We start from the raw sequence: 27,239 nt of genomic DNA, 5'->3' as shown, positions 1-27,239 counted from the left end.
CAACAGACTGCACTGCCTTGGCAGGTCCTATGGCCATTGGCAACCTAGATATGTACACTATTATATTTGGCTACAAGCCACTAGACCAGTTCAATTTCTTTAAAAGATTAAATAATATAGTCCACAAAATTTCTTCCAAGAACATACTTAAAATGAACAAGTCAACTTTTAAAGTGAGCATGCATCTTAATATACCTCAACTAAGGGGATATATCAAAGCCTACTTAATGCCGCTAGCCAGCTTCATTGTTTAGTCTTATAGAATATAAGACTTTCAGGCATATTTCTTTTAGTTGAATAATTATCAGCTTGCTAAGGATGCTATCTAATTCTAAACTCTAGCCATCATTAAATTTGCTGTTTGAAAATCATATTATCCAGAATATATAAGAAGAAAAGGCCAGATATGCCAATGTGGGTAATATTCATCTTGTATTTACCTGACAGCAAAAATATGAACTTACAAATCATAAGCAAAACACAGAGCTACAAATAACTGCAGAATCTCTCAAGCACTGTTTTGTTACTTTTCAAGCTACCAATTTTACTTCTAGGTACTATGTAAGCAATTTGTTAATAGATTATCCTAGAAATGTATCTCAAGTGCTCTTCCTTTATTGAAACATTCCAATGCTCTTTTGTTGGCACACTGTCTTCCTTTCAACTTTCATTACAAAACACAATACAGAATCTTTGACATTATATCACAACTCAAGAATTACAGAAGACAAATAAAATGACTATAATATTGGAAGTTATTTCCTGAATAAGCTTCAAAAATCACTTACATTTTAAAGCTGAGCTATTTAGCTAACCTTCTTTTAAAAAGGCAAAATTATTACAGGAAGCAAAAATCAGGTTTACATGGGTACCTCTAGAAAATGACTCTTTGAAGTTCTCTTAAAATGTCTAGGCTTTTCCCCCCAAGGTTTGAGATTTATAAGATTAGTCATTTCTTTAGCTCATCTCATTTTAAACCAAATGTATTATACTTGCTTAGTAAAAAAAGGAGAAATAAAGTATTCAAGCATAATTGAACCTCCAAGATAATGAGGTATTTTGAGACTAGTCTGACTATATTTTCCTTTTTAAAGATTCTTAATTTTTTTCTAAGACATTTCTTTCACAAAAGGGGAATCAAATCTTCAGACATAAATACGTTGTTTATAATATAAAATCAAAAACCAAGCCCATTGCTGTCGAGTCGATTCCGACTCATAGCAACCCTATTGGACAGAGTAGAACTGTCCCGTAGAGTTTCCAAGGAGTGCCTGGCAGATTCGAACTGCCGACCTTTTTGGTTAGCAGCCTTAGCACTTAACCACTATGTCACCAGGGTTTCCATTTATAATACAGCATAGAGAAATTATTTTGACTCAATTCCAAATTCTATCATTTTTATAATTTCTCTCGAGCTCCTTCAAGTTAGAATGTCTAAAATGTTAACTACAACACATAAACTACGTATGGATCAAAGCTGTGTTTTATCCCTCCCTCCTGCTCCCAGGCAAGGGTTAGAAACTGATCAAGCTTGGGTCTTTTCCAAATACAACTGATACATCCAAAAGTTAGAAACAGTAATGTTACCTCTCCTTCGCCCATAAGTCCTTGCTGCATGTCAAATAAAAAAGAAAGCAACTTTTCAAACATTGTCAAAAGAATCAACTGTAGTTTCATCTATCAGCTTTTTAAACTGAAAAATTCTGGCACAATTCTCATTTCCTGGTAAATGTCTCACAACCAAGGAATCTGGATGGATGGATGGATGGATGGTGAGATGTCAATTTAATGCATTTTTTATTATCATTTTAATTCCTCATGGACACTTTAACAGTATAGTGAATCTTATTTGTTTGAAAGGAAGTCTTTTGCTGTAACTTCTATGCAAGGTTCAAACCATTATGACATTAAGGCAGTATACAACATGACCTAAACCAGCTACTACCATATCAATCTTATTTTCTCTCACACTTCCCTGCTAACTAGCAATTTAGTAGATATTCAATACTTAATTCATGTCTTTTCACCATTACAGGATAAACAGCAATTTTACAGTGTTTGATTAATCCCTAATAAAAGAAAATCATAAAATCATTTGAAATCTTTAGGCAATTTATAAACTTCCTTTTAGCCAACAGTTTCTTGTCCCTAATCAGATCTTCCTTTATGCCCCAGATGTTGAAAAATAAAATGTTTGGCATTTTATGGCCAGGAAGGCTGTAACCAAGGAGAGAAAAAAGGTCATTAGCAATCCAGGACTATATACCTGAATACTCAGGGATTTTCAGTATCAACTTAAAATCAGTAAACATTCAAGAAAACATCACTCTTGAAATAAACTGGCATTTATAAACCAAGTTTGTCCAAACATCTCAATTCTATTCATCAAAAAACTTCCTGAATGCCTGATCTTGCTAAGCACTATGTATAACTAGGCATGGCCCTGAAGAAACTCAAAACCTTAAATGCAAAACAGCCACATAAGCAAACAATGATAATGTGACGGAGCTACTGCTGAAATAACTGCGTCAGGTGTAACAGAAACAGACAAGGAGTAATTGGTTCTGATTTACGAGTGGGGTGTGGCATTTGAGATGGATATCAGGGGAAAACTGGAGGAAGGGCATCAAAGGCTTGGCAATGCCACCTACAGGGTGCTGCAACGTTGGAGAAAGGTGGCTAGAACAGGAGCCTATGGAACAGGTGGGGAGACTCGGGTGGAGATGAGGCTGAACAGAAGGCTGGGATAGGTTTTTTGAGTCAAAAGGTGTAGCAACTTTAAGAACTGGTCAGGGTTTTAATGCTTAGCTCTCTAAATAAACGACAAATAAGTATAACTCAGAAGTACCATGTAAGTATTTTCCAAAATGAAAATATACCTCGTAACAAAATATATTTCTACCATTACTAGATACACTGGACTTCACCAAAGTACTTGACCAAATGGATTAAAACATAAAACCTCCCTTGTTGGTTAGGTTTTCACTTTAATCCCATTCCAATCGACTGCCGTCGAGTTGATTCCGACTCACAGTAACCCTATAGGACAGAGTAGAACTGCCCCATAGAGTTTCTAAGGAGTGCCTGGTGGACTTGAACTACTGACCTTTTGGTAGGCAGCCATAGCACTTAACCACTACACCACCAGGGTTTCCAAAAATGAGAATAACTGCCTGAACAGGGACATGAACCCTGGACCCTCAGATTCAAAGTCTGATGATCTACTGACTGAGCTACCCAGGCTCCTTCCACTTTAATAGGTCTTACATTTGGGGTAGAAAGGTATTTTCTGACTTAGTCTATCTGACAGAAGTTAGAAAGATAAATGATTATCAAAAGCTCTTGCTTATTTTATTCATACAATTACTTCAAAGACAAGAGTGTTCGGGGAAACAAATTAATGATATGAAAATTTTAGCTCCATTAATCTAAAAAGTTGATTGATCCAGCTTAGATTTCTGAGAAAACGGGTATTTGAGAACAGTGTTTTTTAAAGATACAAAATAAATATAAACACTCATAGCTTCCATTATCCCAAAGATAAAGTTTTAGAAACAATAAGGGCTACAGGTCAAAAGCTAAAAACAACTTCAAAATCTTCAAATGTACACTTTTCAAACTTTGATTATGTACCACAAAATTAAGCTGGTTAGTATAAAAACATTCATGGTTAGACTCTGAGATTAAATTTAGAAAATCATCGGTTATTTTTCGTATCAAGTGGAAATAGGTTATAGCTGTACAATGCTTAAAACTATAAAAGCTGCCCAGTCAAATGGGAAAATTAATGTAAATTAACACCAAGAAAATTAAAACAATGATATTCTTGAGTAATGAGAATGTTAAATTTTTTTATTTCCACTTGCACCGATTATAAGTAACGCTGTCTATACCATGCTTCTTCAGTGTAAATTCTGACATATGGCATATACAGAAAAGCACACAAACTATATGTGTGCAGCTGAAGGAATTTTTCACAATCTCACGATTATCAAGTGTTGCTTGTTACCTGATGTTTGAGGATACTGCAGGTGTACGAGAAAGTGGCAAGTAAAAAAAATTGCTTAAATTGCGTTTTAAAAATTTGTTTTGGAAATTTTCTAGCTAAGTCAGCTGAAATAAACATTGCTCAGATTTTTTTTTTAATTATTACGAAAAGGTAGACTGTGAAAATATTTTAAAAATACATGCTATTATCACTGAATAAAAATCTTCCAGTCCCCAACAGAGTTAAAATGAATACTATTAAGTGTCTATCTACTTTTCTCTTTATTTCTTAGTTTTGATTTGTAAGTTCTTCAATAATTCCATATTCAGGACAAACATGATTCAAGAAAGTTATAAATGAGCTTGAAATATTATGGCTATGAACTTCTGGGTCCATGTTATTGCTGTTGTTGTGTGCCATCAAGTCAATTCTTACTCATACAGACCCTATAGGACATAGTAGAACTGCCCCATACGTAGGGTTTCCAAGGAGCGGTTGGTGGATTCCAACTGCCGACCTTTTGATTAGCAGCCTCAGCTCTTAACCATTTTGCCACCAGGGCTCCATGTTGTTATGAGATCTACGGATAAATACTTCAGTCTGGGATGCCAGAATTTCAAAGAAGGTACAAAAAAAACTTGTCAGAACTTTATTATAAATAAAAAATGAAAATATTATTCATCTCTCTTAAAAATACCTTTTTCATACTTGTTGCAATACTTGTAATAGCCAAAAAAAACCAAAGTTTTCATAATGGTGGTAGAATCATATGATGAAATACCTAATAAGTAGCCATTAAAAAAATGTGGCTGTTCATGTGCTGATATGTAAAGCTCTTTAATATGTACTTTGTGTGAGGTGCCTAGGTCCTAGGTGTGTAGTGCATGAGCCCTGTTATATAAATTAAAAAAAATATATATATATAAATAGACATGTGGGAGTATGCATAAATTTTTTTTCTAGAAACAACCACAAGAACCTTTTGGGGAAAAGACTTGGGATGGGGAAAGGCAGAAGGCTTTCATTTCTTGTTTTATCCCTTTCTGAACTATTTGAATTTATTATTATTACATACAGTAAGTCCCTGAGTTGTGATCAAGTGGTACTTGCCCTTTAATTTTATGTAAGTGTGCGCTCACTTTGAAATCACTGAACCAACCCTTACCCCATATTCACTGGGGCTCACAGTGACTCTATAGGACAGAGCAGAGCTGCTCCAGAGGGTTTCCAAAGAGTGGCTGGTGGATTTGAGCCACTGACCTCTTGGTTAGCTGCTGAGTTCTTAACCACTGCACCACCAGGACACCAGCCCTACCCCTAATCCCAACAAATTCTTCATCACAATCACCTTCACTTGCTCTACATGCAATTTTTAAATCACTGAAAAGCCTTCCAGCCTTTTCTTATGCTGAGACCCCTTGCCATCAAGTAGACTGTGACTCACAGCAACCCTATAGGACAGAGTAGAATGGCTGCATCGGGTTTCCTAGGAGTGGCTGGTGGATTCGAACTGTCCACCCTTTGGTCAGCAGCTGACCCTTTGGTTAACCACTGGGCCACCAGGACTCTGTCGTCCACTGAAGTAAGGCTAAATAAGAACAGTTATCATCTGTTCCGACTTACCTGCAAATTCAATTTAAAGACATAGTTAGGAATGGATCTCATCTGTAACCCAGGGACTACGTGTACACAACATTATTTTGTTAAAGGATCCTTTTTGGTCTTCTTCTTGATACTAATATTAAAAGCAAACAAATGACATATTAAAGTATCCTTTTCAGTGACAGCACCTAATCCATTTTGTAAAGAATAGGACTTTAGACCATGAGGGGTAAAATACTGCTAGGTTCTAGTAGGCAGTGACGTAAGTGATCATATTCAGGCGCTCTGGCCTGCCTTTGCTCTCTATCTACCTGTACCTCTCACTGCCTCCATATTGAGAAGGCAGATGGCAATTTTTTTTTTTTTTGAGGGGGGTGGCAGCTCAGACTAAAAGATGTTGTCAAATAACTGCCTTTCCAGTAGGACTGTCATGGATTGAACTGTCTCTCCCCAAAATACCTATTTACTTGGCTAGGTCATGATTCCCTTGTATGATTGTCTACCATTTTATCATCTGATGTGATTTCCCAAGGTGCTGTGAATCCTATCACTATGATGTAATAAGATAGATTGGCAATTATATTGCTGAGATCTACAAGATCAGATAGTATCTTAAGCCAATCTCTTTTGAGATATAAAAGAAAGAAGTGAGCAGAGAGACATTGGACCTCATATCACCAAGAAAGCAATGCCGGGAACAGGGCGTATCTTTTGGGCCTGAGGTTCCTGCACTGAGATGCTCCCAGATCAAGGGAAGACTGATGACAAGAACCTTCCTCCAGAGCTGACAGAAAGAGAAAGCCTTCCCCTGGAACTGACACCCTGATTTGGACTTCTGGCCTATCAGACTATGAGAAAATAAATTTTTCTTTATCAAAGCCATTCACTTGTGGTATTTCTGTTATAGCAGCACTAGATAACTAAGACAAGGACTTAAAGATAGACAGAGACAGACACTAGCCAAATCAAAGGCTGGAAGCTAAGTTATCTGTTAACAGAAGAATAAAGATCTAGAACCAAAAAGCAGACACAATCATTACAAAGATCAAGACATAAAATTCAACAAAGATGCAAACAATCATTTTAAACAACTTTATAAATCAACACCTAATTTAAAGGGCTCACTGTCAGGAAATTACTTCAGAAATATGCTTAATAGTTAGAATTTCCTAAGTCACAGCAGGCTTGTGTTTATGTTAACCTGTTTGTATAACAACATTCGAAGAGCACTGGTAAGATATGATAAAGACGTGAGACTATTATTTCTAAGGTGTGACCTTAGAGACAGGCAGAGATTGAAACTCTAATTACTGTACATCCTGAATCCTCAATTTTCTTAATTGTAAAAATGGGGAGCTCATGAGAGAATAACAAAGGTACCATGTAGATATGTGACAGACAGACAGATGTTCAATAAATAATTATTTCCTCACTTCCTCAAAAGTAAACTCACACGTGTACTCCTTTAGGTTGAACTTCAACAACTAGACTCCTGACTTTTCATCTGCACAGACTGCGTGATGTTGTCACGTTACCTTTTTAAGGAAGGGCTCTTTCAGCATGCTGCTCAGTATACCATCCAGTAGCAACAAGAACCATATTTTTATACATTTTCAGTACCTGACTATAACATTTCTCTTAGTTAAAATTATGCTTTCCTTTTGATGGATTTCTGCCTGCCTTGAATAAACAATTTTCCTCCTTTCATTCCAAGGAACTATAATTAGGAGATGTTCTATGCTAACCTTTAAAAGATCTCTTACTAATCTCCTCTGGGACCAACGAATATTTAGTTGATGCTTCTAAGTGCACAGACATCCTCAGAGGAATGGAACTACATTCATGACTGTTAAAACTTAATATATTTTTTCTTTCTAAAACTTTTCCTTGCCACAATGTTCATTTTTGCTAATGGCTAAAGCCGTGGAATGGGAGGTACCAGCACTTTTATACAGAGGTAGTGGTAGTTATAGTTTTCTTAGTCAAAAACAAAGCTTCAAAGCTGGGTAGAAAGAAAATTCATCTTTCAATTTGATGTCTATCTCAGATGTACGCCAAGACATACCACGGAGACTTGATAAGTCTGGCCTGTGCTCAGCACTCACTTTCATATACTTTCATATAACTTTCATATACTTTGCTGAGAAATGGAGCAAGTTTCAGGCTTGCTTTTTATAATCATAAAGTAGATATTCTAATTATATTCCTATTTCACAAAATTTACAAGTAAAAGGCACTCAAAAAGTAACTATGAAGTTTGGTTTTTTATACATTTAAAATTCAAAGATTCCTCCCAATACTCCCCCTCAAAAATAAAATCTCTGTAACAACACAGAAATAAATTGAGTAATTCCCAGAAGGTAAACTACAACATTCTCAGCAATTGTTATTTGTTGAATTATACTGATAATGCTTTTAAGTCACAAGCGTTATATGAAGGTCACGTCACAGGATGAAAACTTATGATAGTGTGTGTGTGTGTGTGTGTGTGTGTGTGTGTGTAGAGCATAGCAAAAAAAAGTCATCTGATCCACTGGATGAGTTTTATTCTCGTACACGCAAATTCCAACACGTACACGTAAATTTTAACCACTGTACCACCAGGGCTCCATTATTAAGATAGAGAACCCAAAATTTGCTATATTCACTTTTAAATGCAGTCATTCACAGCTTATATCTGTGCAGCCTTTTCTTAAAACTGAAAATAAAAGTTAAACACATCATATGGTTTTATGTTTATCCAATTTTAAGACTGAAAGGAACTATAAGGAGCTGTTCTTCCCTGTCAGGATCTTAAAAACCTTTAGAGACGTTATTCCAATATAAACTCCTTCATCTTGTTTGTTTGTTTCTTTTTATTTAGTCAGGATTTAAACCCCATCTCTTTCTAAAAAGTTTGAGATTGCTTGAAAATTTCAAAACAAGTTATATAATAAAAGTCAAATTGTTAAAATTCAACAGTTCATGTTCAAATGTTCACATGAGCCCAGGCCCATGGCCGTAGAGTTGATTCCAACTCATAGCTGACAGAGCAGAACTGCCTCATACGGTTTCCAAGGAGCAGCTGGTGGATTTGAACTGCCAACCTTTTGGTTAGCGGGCTCCATGTATATATCTTCATGTTCATGTGAGAGACAGAGTAAACACAGCTCTTTCATATTTTTATTCAAACAAAAGAAATGGCTTTCAACTTAACAGAGACTTGGAAGAAGATACAGAAAGTTACACCTGGAAAAAAGTAGAGTAATCACGTCTCTAAAGGTTTTTAAGATCCTGACAGGGAAGAACAGCTCCTTATAGTTCCTTTCAGTCTTAAAATTGGATAAAACCATATGATGTATTTAACTTTTATTTTCAGTTTTAAGAAAAGGCTGCACAGATATAAGCTGTGAATGACTGCATTAAAAAGTGAATATAGCAAATTTTGGGTTCTCTATCTTAATAATGGAGCCCTGGTGGTACAGTGGTTAAGAGCTCATCAGGCTAACCAAAAAGGTTAGCAGTTTGAATTCACCAGCCACTCCTCAGAAACCTTATGGGGCAGTTCTACTCCATCCTATGAGTCTACTCCCTGTGAGTCAGAATCGGCTTGACGGCAACGGGTTGGTTTTTATTTTCATAACAGACAAAGCATGTCTAACCATAGACAATTTCTACAAACTCACCTTAATCCCTTGTTTTGTGTGTTTTTTCTTTTTCTTACAAGTCTTCAGCACTAATATACCTAACAAAAAAAATGACTTACTCTATAATTATTTTAACTTGGCTTACTATGTGCCAGGGGCTATGCTGTGATTTATATATATTGAATCTTTACCACAACACTATGACATGGTATCATGGATTGAATTGTGCCCCCCCAAAATATGTGTCAACTTGGTTAGGCCATGCTTCCCAGTATTATGTGGCTCCTCCATTTTGTGATTGTGATCTTCCTATGTATTGTAAATCCTAATCTCTGCCTGGGGCTAATGAAGCAAGAATAAAGTACCTTTAAAAAGGATTAGGGTAGGATTTTAACACCCTTACTATGGTCACATCCCTGATCCAATGTAAAGGGAGTTTCCCTGGGGTGTGGCCTGTACCACCTTTTATCTTATAAGAGATAAAAGGAAAGGGAAATGAGCAGAGAGCTGGGGACCTCATACCACCAAGAAGGCAGCACTTGGAGCAGAGCATGTCCTTTGGACCTGGGGTTCCTGAGCCTGAGAAGCTCCTCGAGCCTGGGAAGATTGATGACAAGGACCTTCCTTCAGAGCCATCACAGAAAGTCATCCCCTGGTGCTGATGCCCTGAATTTGGACTTTTAGCCTACTAAACTGTGAGAAAATAAATTTCTCTTTGTTAAAGCTACCCACTTGTGGTATTTCTATAATAGTACCACTAGATAACTAAGACAGATGGGTAATATTCTTTTCCTATTTCATAGATGAAGATCCTGTGGTCAAGAGGGGTCAAGAAGATCCTCTCCCAAGGTCACCCAGCTAATATGCAGGGTGACTGAAATTTGAATCTATATTCTACATGAATCCAGAATCAAAGCTACTGCCTCTTTGCTCAATATATCTATGTCAAGAAGTACAATCCAAAAATAAAAGCCCAAAGGCAATTAGGAGAATAAATAAATGATGCGACTTTGATAACCTTACAATTAAACCATTTACAGGTCAGTTATTAGAAAAATATATGGTACTAGAGAACTTATCATATTACCAGGAAAACCAAAAACGGTGATAAAACCCCAGAAATAACGCTCTGAAAGAAATTATGATTTTCTTTTTACCAGGGTATTCTGTTTCAGTGGGAAAGAATTATTTACTACATTTTACCTAAACAGTTTTTCACACCTTAATCATACACAGAACTGTTGACAATAACTGAATCAAGAAGTAACAATAAAGAAATCTAAGTTAGGAATTCTCACCATTTTAGGTTCTTTCTGGGGATTCTACAATCCCTTAACCTCCCACAGTAATAGAGATTATGCACAAATTTATGCATTAATATGGTGAGTGCCTGACCCATAGTCATATATGTTCAATAAATGCTTACTGAATAAATGAATGTTTAAAATTTAGCTTATTTTTCATTAAACACAATTAATTCATTATAGTAGATTTTCAATATCGGTATCCCCTAAACTTGAGCTAAAATAAGGACAAAACTACTAAGAATCAACAAATGAACGAAATTATTTTACCTATAGAAGTGAATCGCCCTAGAAAACGTTTCATAAATATGACTGAAGAGAATGGGCAATACTCACATCTAAGTCAAGGTAGCTAAGAAACTGTCCCAATACCCCTCTACCCTCACCTTGCTTTAATCCACAACTATTAAGCAGCCGTCTGTGATAATCTAGACTTAGCTATGGAGACTGTGTCTATTAGTCAGATCCAGCATCTGGTCTAACTAGAAGCTTTATTTCTCATTATAAATGAATAAAACTGGCATCTGGTTCCAGCTGGTTGGTTATTAAGAATTAACACGTGAACAATTCTGACAAAATCAAGTTTGGGGCCCCTGCAAGGCGAAATACCAGACTTGAGACCATAGCAGTCACAACCCCATAATCCAGGGTCCTGCTTAAGGAAAGTTAGGTTCATCCTCTTTGACATCTCTTTTTGTTCTCTTAATCCTCATACTACTCAGTCTGAGAAAACGTTAACTCAGTCAGTGTATCAGCACCAGTTGACATGGAGTCGACCCTGACTCATGGCAACCCCATGGGCGTCAGAGTAGAACGGTGCTCTAGAGGGTTTTCAGTGGCTAATTTTTTGGAAACAGACCACCAGGCCTTTCTTCTAAGGTGCCTCTGGGTGGACCTGAACTTCCAATTTTTCAGTTAGCAGCTGAGCACATTAACCATTTGCACCACCCAGGGACTCCACTTTATAATAAACACAATTTCGACGTATGCAACAGTAGAAACATCTAGTCCCCTCCTAGAGTTTATGAGCTAGTAAAATTTTAAAACCTAAGTATTTGGGGAACAGTCTGCCTTTTTGCCATCAGAAAACAATCTATTCATAGAAGAAGGGGTATTAGCATTTGTCATTAAAAAACAATCTATTCATAAGGAAAAAAGGGACAATCTCATAATAATGGATAGTTTTTTTTTTAAATGTTAAGTCAATTTTGCTTTAAAAGAAAAACACTACAGAGTGTTTACTTTTCTTACCTCAAAAAAAATATGCGTGCCAGGTGCAAATGACCTAATTTAATCACTTCATGAAGAAATACAGACAAAGAAAAGTTGACCACTTTGCCTAAAATCACAACAGCAGTATCCTATGTCTTGGTTCAGAGCAGTGTGGAAACAGCACAGGGACCTAACTTGGAACTTGTTCCACAGCAAGAGATAAAGCAAGCCCTTGCATTCTAGCCCCTTATCCTGATGCCATTTTCACCACTGGGTTTGGTTTTTAACTACACATGTTTATCCTGGAATACTATATTGTGACTTATTTCTGGAAGCTGTAGCATGAAAAGACCAAAGTCTGACGAACAAATGAGGTTTTTTATTAACTATACGGTCTCTAGAAGATCTGACGCACCCAAACAACCCTCATAAATCAATCTCCTTGTCTCTCGTTTTTCCTGGCTCCGTGATGTTTATAGTACGCTGATTTCAAACACTACTCAAAAGGATATCCAGTCAAAAAAGTAATTTTTAATTCCCTATTCACTCTATACAACAGACAAGAAGTAGAAGCTTTTTCGGTTATTATTATTTGCTTTGTTTTTGGAATGATGAGAATGTATCTCTTTAGTCAAGAATATGTCTTAAAGGTGGGATGACTTAAAATGAGCTTTGACAAACAAAAGGTATTATCAACACACAGAAATTTGAAATATACATTCAATAGTAAATGAGTAGAGAAGTAAACAAGACCTCTGTGATCCACCCAGTTATTTTAGACTATGCTACCAAAAAGTAAACACTTTTTAATTCTGTAGTTCCTTCTCTTCTCTTAGTGGATACCCCCGCTTCCCTGTGAAATTAAGCTCCCTTCAGCATAAGCACATACAAAGAGAACTCAACAGAATGTTAGTAACAGACTGGGTAAGGAGAATTTACTGAAGGCACTGTAAAGGCCAATGAAACTTCATCTTTGTTGTTCACCTTAAACAGCAAACGAATAGTGAATGACCTTGTCAATGTCAAGCACTGTGGTCTTAGGCTGCTTTTTCTGGTTTTAGATCTCTGATCACCCTCCCTTTCTCCTGGAACACTTTTCCAACTATGTGGACATAGCTTTTATTTTATTGACATTTCAAAGGTCACTCCACAGAAGCTGATGTTAGATAAAGCTATTCTTGATGCACCATTATCGAATTCTCATTGTCACCAATTTCAGGACAGAAAATCAGTTGGCTCTCAAATTTTAAAAAAGTATCTGCCACAATCTGGAGAAAAAATAATTATTCTTAAAATAGCTGACAGATAATAGCAACTTGCAATTATCACCGAACAAACTAATGTCATTTCTCAACTTGTTGAACCACACCTACTGTATTCTCACCTACTACTAACTTTTTTCAGATTTGTGAACTCCACTCGGGTAAATCAGTCATCACTTACCATTAATAAGCAGAGAGCTATCGGATCCTGGATATGAATAGTTTAGACGACCTGAAGGTAAAAGAAGGCCGTTACTAAATTTATTTTCTTCAGAGATGGTTTAAACGTATTCAGTTAACAGTGCTGAATTGATCATTTTTAATAGACAAGGTATTTAAAAGGTATTTGAAAACTTTGCTGTGCTAATGAATGGAATGACTCTGTGGATGTGTCAATCAGCATGTCCACAACTATTCAAAGAGGGAAAGCTTGAAAGTAGCAAAATAAAACATTCCTCATATTTAACTATTAAACCCACTGTCATCAAGTCGATTCCGACTCATAGAGACTTTACAAGACACAGAAAAATTGCTTCAGAGGGTTTCTAAGGAGTGGCTGGTGGATTTGAACCGTTGCCCTTTTGGTTAGCAGCCTAACGCTTAACCACTGTACCACCAGGGCTCCATTTAACTATTAAACCAAAAAAAAAAAAAAAAAAAAACCTGTTGCCACTGAGTCAATTCTGTCCCTTTAGGACAGAGCAGAACTGCCTTATAGGGTTTCCAAGGAGCAACTGATGGATTAGAACTGCTGATCTTTTGGTTAGCAGCCAAGCTCTTAACCACTATGCCACCAGGGTTCCATTTAACTATTTAACTATTAGGTGAGTCTAATTTCCAAATTCCCATTCAAAGTAATTTTCTTTATATCATTATGTCCTAAGATCAACTCATTATCTACAATCTTTCCTTTTTTTTTATTTTACAAATTTGATTTTTTTTTTCTTGTCTGTATAGTTTGGTGTTACTTTTAAAAAGTAATATTACAGTACTAATATGAGCTGTAATATTTTTCTATATCATCCAAACATGTGCCTACATGTAAGACACACAGGTGGGTTTAAATCCACATTTTGGGGAATAAGCACATAAGATAAAGAAAAACATTTCATTGCACTTATACATAAGAGAAAATTTCAAAGCGCTTAGCATGGTGCCCAGAACACAACAGACATTCAGTAAGTGCTGGGTTTTTTTCCTTCAAATTTTGATGTGGTTCAACATTTAACGGTACCCAAGATGCTTATCGAAGAAGAATTTTAAAGGTACTCAAATTTTTGGAGGATGAGCCATCTTCCATATTGGTAGCCACAATTAATGGGGAAAATGGCACTGGGATTTACCCACTTTTAAGAAATTATACAATTAATTTTTGTTTTAGAAGAATTTCTACATGTAAGTTGAGGCATCCAGACCATAAATGCTTACTGATAAAAATCAGTATGATGATATCTTTAAGTCCTTGTATACTACATGTCCTTCTGTACCTGATACCTTCCTAACAATGGTGAAAAGCCCTCAACAAGTCTTAAACATCTAGAAAAAAGCATAGGGGAACATGATTATTATTCATCTACCATAGTCTGGCACTCTTTACGCCAGAAATAGTGTGAGAATTGGAAGCAGTGGTGGTTTAGTCATAGAATTCTCACCTTCCACAGGGGCGACTCAAGTTCAATTGCCAGCCAGCGCACCTCAAGCACAGTCACCACCCATCTGTCAGTGTTGCTCTAATGCTGAACAGGTTCCAACAGAGCTTCCAGACTAAAACGGACTAGGAAGAAAAGCCTGGAGACCTATCTCTGAAAAGTCAGCCAATGAAGACCTCATGGAGAACAATGGTTGGATCCTGTTGTGCATGGGCCCCCATAAGTGGGGGGCCAACTCTAAGAACAATGACGACAGTGTGAAAATTTAAAAATGACTTTGAACAGCAAACATTAGGAAACAGCAGCCTAAACTCCAACCCCACGGAACCATAGCAGACTCTCAAAGGTCATGAAAAAGTGTGTAAGCAGAGGCTCTCCCATGCCTCAAGGCTGAACGAGCCTCCCAAGATGCCAGGAAGACTCCACCTAGTTCCACTGAAAACTTCAGGAACCAGAGATAATAGGCAGTCCTATCAATCCAACAATCACATGTTACAGTTCCAGAGAGGAAGGGCAGGCCTCAGCTATCTTCAATGTCTCAAAATCCTGCTTCTTTGAAAGAGTCCCCACAGAAATGAACTCATGCCATGAAAAGACAAAACTGTTCTCTATGAGAAGCAGCTTTAATTAATCTAAAACGTGGAGTCTAATACGAAACAAAATCTGAGCTTATAATTTTCCTACAATTTAAAACCAAATAAAAGGTTGTTTGTTTGTTTTTCTAAGGCTTTTCACTGTTGCGCTTAAAATTTCAGCTCGTTCTTATCTAGAATTGGGGGTAAGACTGGAGATGAGGGAGAAGGAAGTAAACATTAATTTGGTATTTCAATTTCTTCCTAAAAATTGTTTCCATTCTTTAACACTAATGTATGCAGTCAGGCATCCAAATCCAGTGAATTCCATCTGAAGTGCTTTAACTACAAGCCTGGATCTTATGACCAGTCACAAGTATAAGACTTTGAAAAATAAAAAAAGGATAGACTTGAGATGGTAGGAGAACGTGACCTTAACTGTCAAAAACTGGGAGGGGAGAGTTCTGATTCTGAATCACGTGCCTCAAAGTAGCAGTTGATTTTCTCTAACAGTACATACGTGCACATTTTATAACTGTAAAACCCTCTAGTAAATGAACTAATAGAGCCATCACACATACCACTTTACTTATCAAAAAGCATTTTTAAAAGATGATGTAAGTCAATACAGCAACAAAAATATTAATTATATTAACTGAAGTTAAGAATTTTAGGAGGACATTTTATCATTTCTAAAAAGATATTTTAATTTTTAAAATGTGTTTTAATGGCTTGAAACCACTGTTCTATACGAACCATAACGTCTCTTATATGATGTTAAAACCAAAAACCAAACCCACTGCTGCTGAGTCAATGCAGACTCATAGTGACCTTACAGGACAGAGTAGAAGTGCCCCATAGAGTTTTTGAAGGCTGTAAATCTTAACGGGAGCAGACTGGCGCATCTTTTCCCACAGTATATGGTGTCAAAGAAGGAGAATTAAAAATGACTGGCTAGCCCAGTTTAACAAATGAGGTTACACCTTATCAGGCTCACAGATTCAGATTCGGAGTGTGCATGGCATGCTCGAGACCCTTACAGTAGTGGCTATGGTTACAAAGAGCAAAATCCATTCATGAATCCATCATGGACAACACTTCTCTCTCTCTTTGTGGAAATATTCTGAAAGCTTCCATTATAAGTGCCATAGGACAAACCTTTCACACTCTCCTTGTACTCTTTCTCTCATTTTTCCTCTAATATTCCCTCTGCTCTATGGGAGCTAATTTACACCGACATTTCTGTATTTTCTATTCCATGGCTAGCTTCCTTCTGAGACAGTGGCCTCACTCCACGTCCCCAGTGAAAAGTATTTTTTAAATCTTTTTTTTTTTTTTCCAGGTTCACCTGCTCCCAAGACATCTTTCCCCAAAAGGGAACCTTTTTTTTTTTTTTTTTTAAATTAACTAACCAAATTTATTTCTAGCTATACATAGCAACAGCTAACCTTATGTAATCATTTCAGCTACAGAACAACTTTTGTATCTCTTTCACATAGCTGCCCCCTTTAAGAGCTAGACCTTTTTTACCTAGGCACCCTGAGTTTAGGCACCAGGGAAGCAGTCAAACTGTTCATTCCACTGAATTTAAAATAGAATTTTAGAAATGAATCAAGTGTGGTAAAATAAAAACAACTGAGATACCTGAATGTCATAGCCCAGTGCTGTGCTTTTGTTTGTTTGGTTTTTAGTTTTTTGATAACTCATTTAAGTTTCAACACATCTAGAATGAATTTCTCAAGGGAAAAGGAGAACATCAGGATTTCAGGCAAGTGAAGCTATTTTGTGGGAAAAATTTAATCTCTGAAGGTTCTTGGTATTGATTTGTGTTATAAACATAAAGAAATACTGCATGATCAGCAGCCTTCATCCTCAGGGACGCTAGAACAAGAAAAGTGGTCGTCTCTGGAGGCCAGCTGTGGCATGTGGAGCCAGAGGCCTGGCATGCATCATGCAGAACGCATAGACTATATTTGGTGACATGACTCAACCTAGCCAAATATAGGCAACTGATACATACAGTGTGACTCTGGGGAACTAGACTACCAAATTCTAAAGCCTGGAAAAGATCCATACTCCACCTAGGCAATTCTATGCTAAGCTTTTTTGAGTTGGCAAGAGTCAGTATTTACTAATCGTACTGACTTAGAATTGGAGGGGGAGGAGAGGTGTTCAAAAGAACAGTATGAACTATCATATTCTTTAAGATGCTAACTGAAGCCACCTAGTTAAAGAGATGAAAAGAGAGAACACTAGAAGTAGACATTCCAATATATGAGTAGTATATGTATGTATTACTTTCATAATTAGATAAAAAAGTTATTTTCTAAAAAGCAACCTAGATGTTAGCAACTGATGACCCAGCAGGAAACGATATAATAAATGCTGCCATTTCAAACACACGAGCACTGAAAAGCATCAAACGCTCTACAGTGCTATTAGATTTCCTGCCATGACCTTCTCTTTTTCAGAGTCATGCCAGCATTGATGACATGGTATAGGCCAAGTAATAATAGGGGATAACTCTGCAGGGTTGTCTAAAACATAGCCATATAGTCCTATAAAGTGATAAGTGGCATAAAATTCTCAGTTAAATTTCATTTGACTGACTCAAACTATAAAAACTTAGATACATAAAAAAAAGGGGGGGGTTCCTTGGTGAACACCGTTAAACATTTTTAACAGGGAAAAGGATGAGTATGTGCTCAGGCCCATTTTTAAGACAGATCAAAGATTTATACACAGGCACACACTTGTTGTTGTTTAACTGGAGGTACCCCTCCTACCTCTTCTCCTGCTAATTTTATTTAGCTCATTTCAAAGTAAATCGAAGCTACATTTCCATAGGTAATTTTTTAAAGGCGGCTCCACCTGTCTCTCCATCTGCTGTTTTTACCAACAATGCCTGATACTTGCGGCAAGATGGCGCTCTGAGGACCTGAACGAGGTATAACTGGGTTCAAGAAATGTGTAATAAATTCAGTTTCTGAATACCAACATTATACAAATGCAGACCACATATCAATATGAACGAATAAAATTTTGTTCAACATGTTCTATCCTCTAATTATATAAAGTAATAGATATTCTATTAACCTAAAATAAATAAATAAATAAAATAACTCCCCCCAAAATCAAAATCTACTGCCTGGCCTGTGACTTGACCGACTTCCAATAAAAACATTTTCATGCAAAAAGCACAACAGTGGAACAGGCAGGAACTGTTATCATTTGGAAAGTCTTGCCCTGCCCCCCAAGAGCCATTTAAATTAATTAAACACACACACACATATGCAGTTTAGGCTAAACAAAATCCCTCTCTGGAACAGATATGGTCTTCAATGTAAAAGCTGGACTTTACAAAATCCTTGCATTCACGCCCTCGTCCATCTCTCCAGGTTCATCTCTCCACGCTACCATTTCCCATCTCCCATCAGGCACTTCAGTCATTCAGAACTCCTGGCCCATAACTGCCTTTTACTTCTGGGTTACTCCCTCTGTCTAGAATGCTTTTACTTCTTTTTGTCCCCCATGTCTTATTACTCAACCCTCTATCCTTCTGCCCAGGAAGATTCCCTGATAGACATCACACATCTTATGGGAAGCCTTCTCTGACCCAAGCCACCCCGTCTCTGGTTCAGAAAATTCTACATGTCCCAGAGACCACCAATTGTACTTATTACACTGTGTTTAAACTGCCTATTTCTAAGCTATCTCTTCTTCTAGGGCAAAGAGCACTTTGAGGACAAATTTCAAGTTTTGTACTCCAGAGCTTGGAGCAGAGAAAAATGTTCAATAAATAGCTGTTGAATGAATGAATGGCACAAAGTCAGCAACTGGTAGTCTCTCTGCCATGAAAGCTGCAGTGAAAGGGTAGGGAGTCCGACCAATCCCATCCTGTGACCCAGGTCAAATTACTTAGCTTCCCTGAACAGTAATAAAACAAGAAAACGTTTCCATTTACTTCGGAGGGCTGTCGTAAGAAATTCATGAGATAGTATCTGCAGAATGCCCAGAAAAGCATCCAGCAGGCAGTAGGAATTAATCTTAATTCCTTTCCTCTCCATCCCCCCGCCCCCTCTAACTATAAAGCAGAGAGAACCAACGATTTTCCACTTGTGAGAGAAAGGAACAGGGATGATTCCTTTTGGCCAAACAAATCCCAAACTGGAACCCCGGAGAAGGGAGTGGCCATCTGAGGGATTTTTCAGTTTCAGAGAATAAGAGTTTGCTAGTAGTGTCCTTGGTTAAAAATAGGAATATAATTCTTCTCTGATACTAGAAACGAAAACCAAGCCCAGTGCTGTCGAGTCAATTCTGACTCATAGAGAAATGAAAACAAAACAAAACAAAAACCCTAGCCCCTTACTTTTATAATAGCAACACCGGCCATGTTACAGAAGGATATTAGGAAACGAAAACTTGGAAAAATTCAACTTAAATCTTTTCCTTTTCATGCAATCAGGGAGAATATTTCTTTTGTACCCAAAACTAAAATTTAATGTTTTAATCGTGATATAGTAGTTGAAAAAAAAGACTGTTACAGTGGCAAAAGGAACATGTAAGTCAACAGGATATGTCCCTACAGATTCAGGAAGGTCTACTATAAAGGAAGGATTGCTTTGGCTGTAACTCAGGGCAGGTGCAAAATTGCAAAATCTAAAAGCATCTAAGATTTCAGGCAGAAGGAATGTCTAGAGAAAAACTAGCGAGGAGCTGACCCAATTAAGGAATTCAAAAGATTTTTTACTGCCAGTAAACCTAGGGACAAACCAGCAAGCAGGGAGGCTATTTTTATCACTGACAGAAGCCTTCCCACTCTGGATGCTACATTTAGATGTCAGAGCAACAAGATAACTTGCCTTAAGAGGATGTTATGATACCAGTGATTAATGGCAATTCCTAAGATTTAAAAACCTAAGCATAGTTTTTGTCCAAGCTAAACCAGCCAAAGTCAGTTTAAAAAAAAAAAAAGTGAGTAATAGAAACAAAAGTGGAAAAACAGACCAATGGATGGTAGAAAAACTTTAATTCAGGAAAAGAAGAAAAGGCAGTAAATTAAAATTCTATCTTGCAAAAAAGATTGATTAAAGGAAGCATGTTTTATAAGAGACTTTTTTTTTTTAAGAATTAGTGAATAAACACAAAGAATTCTGGAACTGGCCCCAGTGTAAAAATAATTTTGAGAAATGGCTTTCTGTACTAACCGGAGTATAAAGGAAAATCAAGACAAACTTATCAAATTCCTAGGACCATGAAGTAATTCACTTGTAAATGGCTACAAACTTGAGTTAAATTTATACATATCCTAAGAGAAACACAATTAGACCTTTCTCAGACTGACTGTAGAAACTAAAAAGAAGTAAGACTGATTTCCTTATTTACGGCCAATATTTTAAAAAATACAGGACTACTTCTCCAGTGATTAAAAACCACCCTTAAAACTGGTTGTTGTTGGGTGCCGTTGAGTCAACTATAGTGACTTCATGTGACAGGGCAGAACTGCCCCATAGAATTTTCTTGGCTATAATCATTAGACACAGGTGCCAGGTCTTTTTCCCATGGATGGGCTGGTTTGAACCACCGACCTTTCCGTTAGCAGCCTAGTACTTAACCATTTACACCAACTGGGCTCCTTTAGGAAACCCTGGTGGCATAGTGGTTAAGTGCTATGACTGCTAACCAAGAGGTCGGCAGTTCAAATCTGCCAGGCCCTCCTTGGAAACTCTACCAGGCAGTTCTACTCTGTCCTATAAGGTCGCTATGAGTCGGAATCGACTCGATGGCAATAGGTTTGGTTTTGGGTTGGGCTCCCTTAAAACTGGTTACTGAAGTCCAAAACAAAAACCATCATCAAATTCACTAGCTGGCTTTCTGCATACATACCTATCATCAACTCTAATCACTTACTTAATATAAGTTCTTATGACTTTATTGAACCTAATGAAGGATGTGCCTGCCAAGCGGCCACCTAAGATGCATCAATTGGTCTCAATCCACCTGGAGCAAAGGAAAATGAAAAACACCAAAGACACAAGGTAATTATGAGCCCAAGAGACAGAAAGGGCCACGTAAATCAGAGACTACATCAGCCTGAGACAAGAAGAACTAGATGGTGGCTGGCTACAACCGATGACTGCCCTGACAGATAACACAACAGAGAGCCCCTGAGGGAGCAGGACAGCAGTGGGATGCAGACCCCAAATTCTCATAAAAAGACCAGACATAAAGGTCAGACTCAGACTAGAAGGACACCGCAGAGGTCATGGTCCCCAGACCATCTGCTAGCCCAAGACAGGAACCATTCCCAAAGCCAACTTTTCAGACAGGGATTGCACTGGACTATGGGATAGAAAATGATACTGGTGAAGAGTGAGCTTCTTGGATCAAGTAGACACATGAGACTATGTGGGCAGCTCCTGTCTGGAGGAGAGATGAGAGGGCAGAGGGGGTCAGAAGCTGGCTGAATGGATACGAAAACAGAGAGTGGAAAGGAGTGTGCTGTCCCAGGGGTAGAGCTAACTAGGAGTATACAGCAAGGTGTATATAAATTTTTGTATGAGACACTGCCTTGATTTGTACTTTCACTGAAAGCACAATAAAAATTAAAACAAAAAACAAAAAGAATGTGCTTGAATTTCATCCTGATCTAATATTTCACCTTGTGTACTTCTCAGAAGTCTCAGCCACTATTTTCTCCTGTCAGTATTCAAGGCACTGCGTCTTCCTCTTATTGGCCTTCAAAACTAGGTAATAAGCAGACTATTCAAAGACATCAGCCAATAATATGGAAGAGAAGCTGCATGAGGCCAGGAATCTTGGTTTTTACTCCCTGGTATTTCCCAACACTCTAAAACAGTGCCTGTCACGTAGCAGATGCCAGATATATATTTGTTGTATGAACCGCTTCAGACAACTTTAAAATTTACACACATCTAAAGTGGTTCTCAAAGTGGAGTGAGGGTGGAGGTGAGGAGGCAGATCAGTATCTATGAATCACGTGGGGGATAGAGCAGCTTAGGTCCCATGACAGACCTGATAAATCAGAATCAGGGAGAGAACAAGCCAGCTTGGCAAAGTGCCCTCAGTGATCCTATTTTGACTTCTGTCCTCAACAAGACACTCTTAAACAGGAAAGCAGCAGGTTTAAGATCTGAACCTTTTACAGAGCTTATTATGATAAAATACAGATTTCAAATTCTGCACCTAGTCTTGTGAATAGAAATTCAGAAATTTTAATGTCTACCCTCTATCTAAAGCACACTACGTAAGGCTAAAATGCTTAAGTGTTTTATGATGCTTGCATCCCCTTGAAAGGCTTCACAATAAATACCTAAGCTATAGAACCAGGAGCCAGAGGCGGTTGAGTTCTGTCTTGTTCTCACAGATACCAGTTAGTTGAGTGACTTTACAAAAGCTGTTGTATCCTTCTGAACCTCAATTTCTTCAACTGTAAAATGAAGATCACAAAACCCACATAAAAAGTTATTGTAAGAATTTACCAAAACCCAAACCAAATCCGTTGCCATCAAGTCGATTCCAACTGATAGCGACCCTATAGGACAGAGTAAAACTGCCCCATAGAGTTTCCAAGGAGCATCTGATGGATTCTAACTGCCGACCTTTGGGTTAGCAGTTGTAGCTCTTAACCACTACGCCACCAGGGTTTCCATGTAAGGGTTTAAGTTAGAGCTAATTCTCAGAAGGGACAAAAATAAAAGTCATAGCAACAGTCTCAGGAAGAAGTGCCCTTTTACTTGGAACGGGTGGTTAACACTGCTTTCTATACAGAATGTGTCCAGGTCTACTCAAAAAGGAAAAACACAGTCTATCATTATAATGGAGAGTAAATTCTGGTGGCATAGTGGTTAAGTGCTACGGCTGCTAACCAAAGGGTCAGCAGTTTGAATCCGCCAGGCACTCCTTGGAAACTCTATGGGGCAGTTCTACTCTGTCCTATAGGGTCGCTATGAGTCAGAAGCGACTCGACGGCACTCGGTTTTTTTTTTTTTTTATTTGTTTGTTTTTGGTTTTTTCAAAGGAATTCCCTAAATTCCTGAGGAATAAAAGTCAGAATCAACACAAAGCTGGTTCCTATGAGGTGGAGGTCAGATATACCTCCACTCTCCAACTTCTTCACCATTTCTGATACCAACCATCCTTTCTCCCTTCCCCCATGACATTATTTCTCTGCTGAGTTTGATAATTCATCGCGATGGCCACAGAACTCATAAACTGTACTTACAGTGAAGTTCAAGACACAACCCAGAACAGGATGCAACTTGGAAATAACAGGATACAACTCTAGACAAGATTAACTTGGAAGTAACAGGATATAACTCAGGACAAGATCAATTTCATCAAACAGGGCAGCTCCCAGCCAGGACAGCTCTCAGCTCCTCTCAACCAGATACATCCTCTTCTTGGCTGTGCATTTGTCCTTCTCAGCTGTGCACAGGCTCTCAGCAGTCCCTCTGCCTTCAGCCTCCCAGTGTTGGCCTTTCTGCTGTTAACTGGCCCAGCTCATAGCCAGTGTAGCAGGAGCTTTCTGCTGTCACCATTGTTGCTGAGCCCCTCTTCCGGGCCTCTCAGTGTCTTTGAAGTGGGCAGAGGGTTATCAACCATCCCATAGGAGCTGTTTTTCAGAAAAGTCTACTCTTGTTACCTTTTTGTTACAACTTTTACAACACCTCACCATGATTGGTTGGTTCCCCAGGTTTCCTGCCTTCTCCTGTAGGAGGCAGAGGTGCAGGCTGCACAAACTCCAAATTTACCAGTTATTCCGACCTTCCTGGGGTGGCAGTAGCGAGCCATAGCCATTTTTTTAGGGCTGTGCGCAGTATTTTTAGAGCAGTACACAAAAAATCACTCACAAAAATGCAGACAGCACTCGCATCTCAGGACTGAAGATCCTCCCCTCACTGTTCATGAATATGTATGTCACTCCCTATATAAGGAGCAAATCTGCCTTAGTTCAGGGAGCTGGCAGCCTTAGGTCACCAGACACTGCCTGCCTGCCAGTTTGAAAACTGTGAATAAACTTTTCTGTTCTTCGAACCCTGAGTCTGGCTAACTTCAATCTGCTAGTCTGCTAGGCAAGAACCTATTAGTTGTAGGCTTCATCTTCAGTTTTACAGCTCTTCTAGGGGGTTCCTCTTGCAGGAACCACTCCACTACAGGCTCTTCTTGGTCTTGAGGTTCCCTCCTCACATCTTTTGTCTCTCTAAAACCTTCTGTGGGGTTTGACGTTTATATAAGTAAACTCCTTGCCAATTTCTGGCATGCCCTCCCAGCAGGACCATGACCAAAATCCCCTTAGTGGACCACAAATCGCTCAATCCTATGAGGTGATTTTTAAAGCCAGTATTTGAGTAGTAAATCAACCAATCCCTAGCAAGACTGTGGTCCAGCCAATCATTCTGGGAGAGTCACAAGCCCATGAGATGTCAATCAACTCAGGTTTTATACAGAAGTACAAGCCAGCAGAGAACACTTCCTCCTTGGACAAAAGTAACAACCCTCTGGTGTAGAAAGCAACCTGGAAGGTCCCCCAAGTAGTTTCTTCAAAGAACTAGGGCAAATGTAACAATTCCTTAGGGTTTAGGGGTAAAATCTCCCCAACTCTTCTTCCGAAGAACCAAGGCAAAAGTCTACATAAAGGACTCATTTCACCACAATCACTAAATGTGTCCTTCAGTCTGTGGCTGCCTGGTAAGTGAACTATGTGCAAATGTTAGTGGAAATGGACTATAAACAGAAGCCTAAAATGTAACATAATTCCAAACCATTGTGGCTTAAAGAAGGCTTTAGTAGTACCTGTCTCCCCTTCCTAACAAAGGCTGCCATGTTACAGGACTCCAAATTACACCACTTTTGTCATATGGCTCCCCCTTCCCCTGGCATTGTGCAGGGTGTAGTCTAACAGCCCACACACTCCTAGCCCTGCCTCAAAGGGCAAAAATGATTTTGGATGTCAGAGACAAAGTTCCAAAATGCTATTTGGTAGAGATGATAATCTAGGATCTGGTAAGTGACCTCCTACTCTTCTCTGTCTTCCTCCTCCTCATCTCCTCTATTAAATTACTTTCCATGGCATATTGTTCTTTATAATAATAGAGAACATTCTAAGGACAGGATCCTGAACAGAATAACTGAGAGACATTCTCTAGAGCAGTGCTACACGTTTTATAATTATTCAAACCTATTTTGGCCAAAAAATTGCATAGAGGTTCCCCTTCATGACAATAACTATATATTCTCCTCCCCTTTTAAAACACATAAAACAACAACAAAAGCTTAATTACAAAAGGCTGCTGTGAATTCAGCCACAGCTTTAAATGTATTTTAATTACATTACATCAGCATCCACATGCTTTTGGAAGATAATCATGCATATATAAGTGACATCTCTCTCATCTAACTGGAATGTTTAGTCACTAATGAGTTCACAGGCTACTTCAAATAATTCCCAAGGCTGAAGGGGCCCACAGCCCACGGGTTGAGAATAGAAACATTTCACGAGGCCATGTTCAAGCAATTGCTTCCTAAATATATTTCTAGGCCTACCTCAAAAAGAAAACATGCAGTCTAGAAGCAGAGCCTTCACTAAACTGACTAAATATGACTGATGTCTAGTTATATCCCTTCTACAAGTTATTCAATATTGAATACTGCCACACACAGACTCACATGACATTCACGTACTACTTTCAGTCATTAAACTATAAAAACCTCCTGTTCTGTTACTTAGGAATAGCATGCCCAAGATACTGTGTAGAATTGCAGTGAGGAAACCGTGGTAAAGAAAGAAGTAACCAACCTATAGCCATGTAACTGGTAGTAGCAGTCAGGTTTGAACACAATCCTAAATGCTTCTCTGTTTTATTTCCTAACATTTGGGAAAGTCTATTGCAAGCTAGGAGTTCCTAGGTGGTACAAACAGTTAACACACTCAACAGCTAACTGAAAGGTCTGAAAGGTTGGCGGTTCGAGTCTACTGAGAGGTGCTTCGAAAGAAAGGCCTGGAGAACTACTTCCAAAAAATCAGCCACTGAAAACCTATGGAGTACAGTTCTACTTTGATACACACGGGGTCACCATGAGTTGAAGCTGACTCCCCTGCAACAGGTGGTGGTATTGTAAGCTAACAACTTCTACTCATTTACAATAAAGAGATCAAGTAATTTGACTTAAATACCTCTATTTAATCAACTAAAGGAGTTCTGGTGTTGCAATGGTTAAGCACTTGGCTGCTAACAGAAAGGTTGGTGGTTCGAACCCACCAGCTGCTCTGTGAGAGAAAAGACCTGGTGATCTGTTCCCATAAAGATTACAGCCTAGGAAACCCTATGAAGCAGTTCTACTCTGACACACAGGGCTGCTATGAGTCAAAATCGACTTGAGGGCATGCAACAACAACATTTAATCAACCATACCAGACGTTTCTTATTTAGAACATTACAGTACTAGAAAAAATCATAGTCAAGAGAAGCTAGATGGGTTTTTTAAGCTTTTCGTATTTCGATTACTCATGGCTGCTCTTCAGAGTTACAGATATGCCCTTTATTACTAGCTTCTCCAGAATGAAAAAGGGTCTTCTGATTGGTTGACTCCTCTTGCTCTTTCCCAATATAGAGCAACTGGCATCGACCCAACTGGATTCAAAAGAGATTATGGAGCCGCTTCCCTCCAGAGTTCCACTAATGTTCTTAATTGACTGGTTACCAGGTAATACCCTGAATAAAACAAAGCCATTGCTTTTACAACTGAGTGCACAATGTGAAACGGAATTGAGAAACCAGTCCGTTAGACAAAATAACAAAGCTGGGAGACAACCTAGCCATGTCAATTTCTGACTAAAAGTTAGGTAACTAGTTTAGAACTAGTAAAAAAGTATTCTTTTTACAGATTTATACTGCTCACCAGCAATAAATTCACTGAGTTTTGTCTCTTTTCCGTCTTCGCACAATCAGGCATATACAGCTAATAAATCAAGCAACTGTACAATGTTCAGGTACAAATTCC

General features: G+C 38.2%; 1 protein-coding gene and 1 non-coding gene across 5 annotated transcripts in view; both read right to left on the bottom strand.

Moving 5' to 3' along the window:
- CPEB4 (cytoplasmic polyadenylation element binding protein 4) overlaps nucleotides 1-27,239 on the bottom strand; it is a 134,646-nt gene that overhangs the window by 74,271 nt on the left and 33,136 nt on the right. For 3 of the 4 annotated variants that reach the window (XR_010320859.1, XM_023551502.2, XM_010592635.3), the window contains exon 3: nucleotides 13,176-13,226. The exons of the other annotated variant lie outside the window; for it this stretch is intronic. Coding sequence is in view for 2 of the 3 variants with exons in the window: in XM_023551502.2 (XP_023407270.2) it covers nucleotides 13,176-13,226 (51 nt within the window). In the remaining variant the exon portion in view is untranslated. The remainder of the gene's footprint in view (nucleotides 1-13,175; nucleotides 13,227-27,239) is intronic. 4 annotated transcript variants of the gene reach the window in all.
- Nucleotides 3,171-3,243, bottom strand: TRNAQ-UUG (transfer RNA glutamine (anticodon UUG)). The gene has a single exon. It is a non-coding gene; the product is annotated as a tRNA-Gln (tRNA).

The sequence above is a fragment of the Loxodonta africana genome, chromosome 2, assembly GCF_030014295.1.
Source record: "Loxodonta africana isolate mLoxAfr1 chromosome 2, mLoxAfr1.hap2, whole genome shotgun sequence".
NCBI lineage: Eukaryota > Metazoa > Chordata > Mammalia > Proboscidea > Elephantidae > Loxodonta > Loxodonta africana.
This window is presented reverse-complemented; position numbering and strand designations above follow the sequence as displayed.